The sequence below is a fragment of the Microtus ochrogaster genome, unplaced genomic scaffold (genome assembly GCF_000317375.1).
Source record: "Microtus ochrogaster isolate Prairie Vole_2 unplaced genomic scaffold, MicOch1.0 UNK8, whole genome shotgun sequence".
In the NCBI taxonomy this organism is placed as follows: domain Eukaryota; kingdom Metazoa; phylum Chordata; class Mammalia; order Rodentia; family Cricetidae; genus Microtus; species Microtus ochrogaster.
Genome location: NW_004949106.1, coordinates 1029859 through 1034393, shown reverse-complemented (window position 1 = coordinate 1034393; position 4535 = coordinate 1029859). Strand labels below are relative to the sequence as shown.

Below are 4535 nucleotides of genomic sequence, written 5' to 3'. Positions count from 1 at the left end.
CCACTGAGAAGGACGTAAGCTTGGGGGGTGAGGGTGGGGGCGGGGATTCCTGTGGGACTTTTTTTTTAAATAAAAAAAACGGAGAGATAATGATTATACCTAAGAGGCTTTATGTTTTGAGACAATGGAGTTCAAGGAAATGTATCAAGCAATTTTTATCCATTTTATTTACTATTTCCTCATGGAGGTAAAGAACGTTCTTACATATCTGTTAGTTCTGCATCATGTTAAAATGGCAGCCCTTAATAAAAGGTTTATAATGAAGAGCGTCAGTGAAATTAAAAAAAATTATTTCATTTTTATTTATGAAATTTATTTATCTATGTGAGTGTGCCCATATGTGCGTGGATGCCTCAGGAGCTCAGAAGAACACATCAGATCCCCCTGGAGCAGGAGCTGGGAATTGAACTCTAATCCTCTGTTAGAGCAGCAAGTGTTCTTCCCCTGAGCCAGAAATGCTTTGCCAGCAGCCTATTTATGTCAATATCGAGAACTTACAAGTTAAATGAAACAATTCATAGTATCAGAATATAAAAAACGGGGGCTGGAGAGATGGCTCAGTGGTTAAGAGCACTGGCTGCTCTTCCAGAGGACCCAGGTTCAGTTCCAAGAGAGGTAAGCAGACAGCGTTCCGACCCACGGAGACCCAGCGAAGTGCTGAGGTATAAGCCTCCGCTGAGCGAGTGCAACCCAGCTTTGGATGAATCTAACTACATGAATCTCCTCGGCATGACCTTTAGCTTGTGCGGCCTCATGCTCAAGCTGAAACGGTGTGCTTAGGCTGCTGTCTACTGTTCCTTTATCGGCTTTGCCAACTCCCGGAGTTCGGAGGACACCAAGCAGATGATGAGAAGCATCATGCTCTCGATCTCTGCCGTGGTGATGTCCTATCTGCAGAATCCTCAGCGCATGATGCCCCCGTGTTGATGTCACCTGCAGGGCTTGGATCCTGGACTCCTGCCCACCTTCTGGCTAGTCTTTGGCTGCTTCCAACCTACCCGTAGCTGCTGTCCTTCAACTTAATGGAGGGAAGTTGGCCCTTTCTTTGGGTCCTGCTTCTGCTTTGACAAAGGGGTAAACCTACAGACTTCCCTTCCCTGGTCACTGTAATGGGAAACAAATAGGGTTGTCCCCGGCTGGAGGGGACGTATGTATTGGGAAAAAATAGAAAGAACGTATATAGCTTAAAAAGATAAATGTGTACAGCTGTATGATATGTTGATTGTATTGTCTTTTGTGTTCTGGACTGGAGAAAGACATTTGATTCTAGGGGCTGCTAAGAAAGGTATTTTGACTTTAAAATATGGGCTTAAGAATTTGATGTTTTGGAAAGGAGGTTCTGTTTTTGTCTCCACAGACGATGAGAGCCTAAGGATTTATTCAATACTCATGTGGTTTGAATCCCCAAGACCTCCTGATATGTAGCAATGGATTGTGAGCAGCAGCTTGGTGGGGAGGTGGAGCCTCTACCTCTTCCCCGTTGCCGTGACCCACGTCCGAGCTCGGCTGGAAAATGGCAGTAAATTGTAGTAAATACTCCTAAGAATGCAGCATCCCCACTCAGCAGGAAGTAGCCAGACAGATTGACAATGCCCAAATTCCCTAAAAGATTGTTTAAGTGGGGCCCCCTTCAGTGGTTGCAGAGCAGCAAGTGCCTGCTTTCCCGAGTTCTGCTCCACGCTATGCAACAGTTTGGACCCAGAACAAATGCAGCTGGGGCTGGAAGGCAGCTGGAGCAGAGCTTTGCTAGGTGGCTATGGTGGAAGGCACATTGCCTCAGCCCAATCGGTGCCGAGCCTGGCGGATGCCACAGCAGTGCCAGAAATATCAGCAAACGCAACAAGTGCTGGAGCCGAGACAAGCTGGAGCACAGACCCCACTGGGCTGCCTGAGAATGCAGCCACGGGACAAGAAAAAGACAGTGGCCGTTCTAGGCTCTACACGCCGAAGAGTCTGCGGCAGAGCAAATTTAAATCAAGAGACTGCGCTATTGTAGGAGCAGGTAGACTTATGGCTGGTACAACAAATGTCTTGTTCATTTGTATGACATCTGTTGATATTGCTAATGCCTCTTATGTGGTGAAACAACTCAATGGTTACTTGACTAGCCCTTGAAACGTTACAATTAGCACATCAGATTGTAACTGTTTAGCCAAAAGGATGGTTGAATACCATAGCCCAAATGGGAGGCTGGGTCCAGTGGTGATTGGGGATCCTATTGCTGGCAATCAACACCTGTTGCCATGGGCATTCATTTTTAAATTCTGTGTAAGATCAGACAACCCATGAGAATGCAGGATATGGTCACTTAGCAAGTCCTTCTGACCCGGTTGGCCAGTAAGGTTTGGTTGCAAATACTGCACCAACAATAAAGATTCCTCCGCAGATGGGCAACGTCTACAGAAGAGAACCCGCCTAAGACAGGGAAGGGGCCTCCCAAAGACCGGTAAGGGTTTACTCTTCTGAGATGACCTAAGACAGGAGGGTCTTCTGTTTTATAAAAAATTTAGGGGGCCGGGCAGTGGTGGCGCACGCCTTTAATCCCAGCACTTGGGAGGCAGAGGCAGGCGGATCTCTGTGAGTTCGAGACCAGGCTGGTCTACAGAGCTAGTTCCAGGACAGGCTCCAAAACCACAGAGAAACCCTGTCTCGAAAAACCAAAAAAAAAAAAAAAAAAAAATTAGGGGGGAGATGTTGGAACAAATGAGTTCTGGCCTTCAGTTGCTTTTCCCTCCTAGAACCTTCTAATATAAGTTTCTAGAAGCTGTGCCTAGTTAGAGGATCAGACGATCACCTGTTGACCACTAACTGCAGTGTATTTAAATCTACATGGTGCTAATAAAGAGGGGCTTTCTGAACCAGCGTTGGGAGCTGCGTGTGTCGGTCTGTCTCTGCGTTTGAGTTTTCAACCTCCAGCCCCTTGCCCGAAGCTCGGCAACTGGGTTCTAGCACACAGAAGGCAGTCACAGGGGTGCGGTGCGTGGCAAGTTCCCAGCGACTACATGGCAGCTCACAACCATCTGTATACAACTTCAGTTCCACGGGGGGTCCAGTGTCTTCTTCTGGCCTCGGCGGGCACCGGGCATGCATGTAGTGCACACACACCTACATACAAGGCAAAACACCCATAACACACAAAATGAAAATTATATGAAAAAAATTTAAATATATGAGCAACAATACAAGTGTGGAAGATCAAGTCTCAGAGAGTTGGACAGAAAAGAACTGACAATGGAAAACAGAACAGGAGACCAAGAAAACAGGGATACCGGTTAAAGATGCTTGGCCTGTGACCACGAGTTCCGTATAAAGAAGACAAGGGGTAGAACTATCCAAGAAGAGAGGGCGCAGTCTCCAGACGGAGAGAGCTTGCTGCGTCTTAGAAATTAAGAGGGAAGAAGAATGAAGGCTGAGAATAAGCCAACTATATTAAAGAAGCCAGGGATCAAAATGGCACTGAATCTCATAATAGCGAACATGGAAGCTAAGATGAAAATTCAGAGGGAAGGGGATTTGGAAAGAACACTCTCTCTTTAGCCAAACTGCCAGAAAGAATGAGAGTAGAAATTATCTTCATAATGCAAGAGCTCAACAAACTAGCTTCCTGGCACAGTGCTTTCGCCGAGAACATTAGGTGCCTGTCGACTCCAGTTAGCAGGACAGATGACCTCGCCCAGGGATCCCAGGCTCTCATTCCTGCCTGTTAGTGTTTTATCCATCTTGGGCTGTGTTCTGCGAACTCTTGTAATATATTGTTTCCCCTTTTATCTTTCAGACGCGTTGACTGAGACCTTTCAAAAGCTTCATTTTGAGGTCGTGTCTCACAAAGACTGCACAGTCAGTAAGATCCGTGAGATCCTAAGAGCCTTCCAAAGAATGGACCACAAGAGCAAAGACTGCTTCATCTGCTGCATCCTCTCCCACGGAAACAAGGGTATCATCTACGGCACCGATGGGAAGGAAGCCTCCATCCGTGAGCTGACATCATATTTCACTGGTTCAAATTGTCCTTCTCTGGCTGGAAAACCCAAAGTTTTTTTCATTCAGGCTTGTCAAGGGGATAACTTCCATAAAGCTGTACCCGTTGAGACTGACTCGGAGAGGGACAACTACTTAGACATGGACTCATCATCTCAAAAGAACTATATTCCAGATGAGGCTGACTTTCTGCTGGGGATGGCTACTGTGAAATATTGTGTTTCCTACCGAGAACCCATGCGTGGAAGCTGGTACATCCAGTCACTTTGCGAGAGCCTGAGAGAAAGATGTCCTCTGTGAGTCTTGCCTTCTGGGTCCTTCTCAGGGTTATGCTACCTCGCAGCTGTAGTCAGAGCCTGTTAGAAGGTGTTTATGGTTGAGATAATATGTAGCAAGAAGTGCCCATGGCGAGTGTTTCATCTCTGAATGTAACTCATATAGTTATATTTTCCAGGCTGGTTGCAAAGTTGAAGAGAGGGCACATGTTACTCTCTTTAGTTCATAGATGAGAAAAAACGTGCCGGGCGATGGTGGCGCACGCCTTTAATCCCAGCACT

The 4535-nt window shown here is 46.6% G+C and overlaps 1 protein-coding gene across 1 annotated transcript in view; it reads left to right on the top strand.

The window, feature by feature from the left end:
• The window catches only part of Casp8 (caspase 8), a 35894-nt gene that overhangs the window by 29367 nt on the left and 1992 nt on the right, over positions 1-4535 (top strand). The window contains exon 9 of the mRNA XM_005366337.3: positions 3776-4274. Within this exon, the coding sequence (XP_005366394.2) occupies positions 3776-4274 (499 nt within the window). The remainder of the gene's footprint in view (positions 1-3775; positions 4275-4535) is intronic.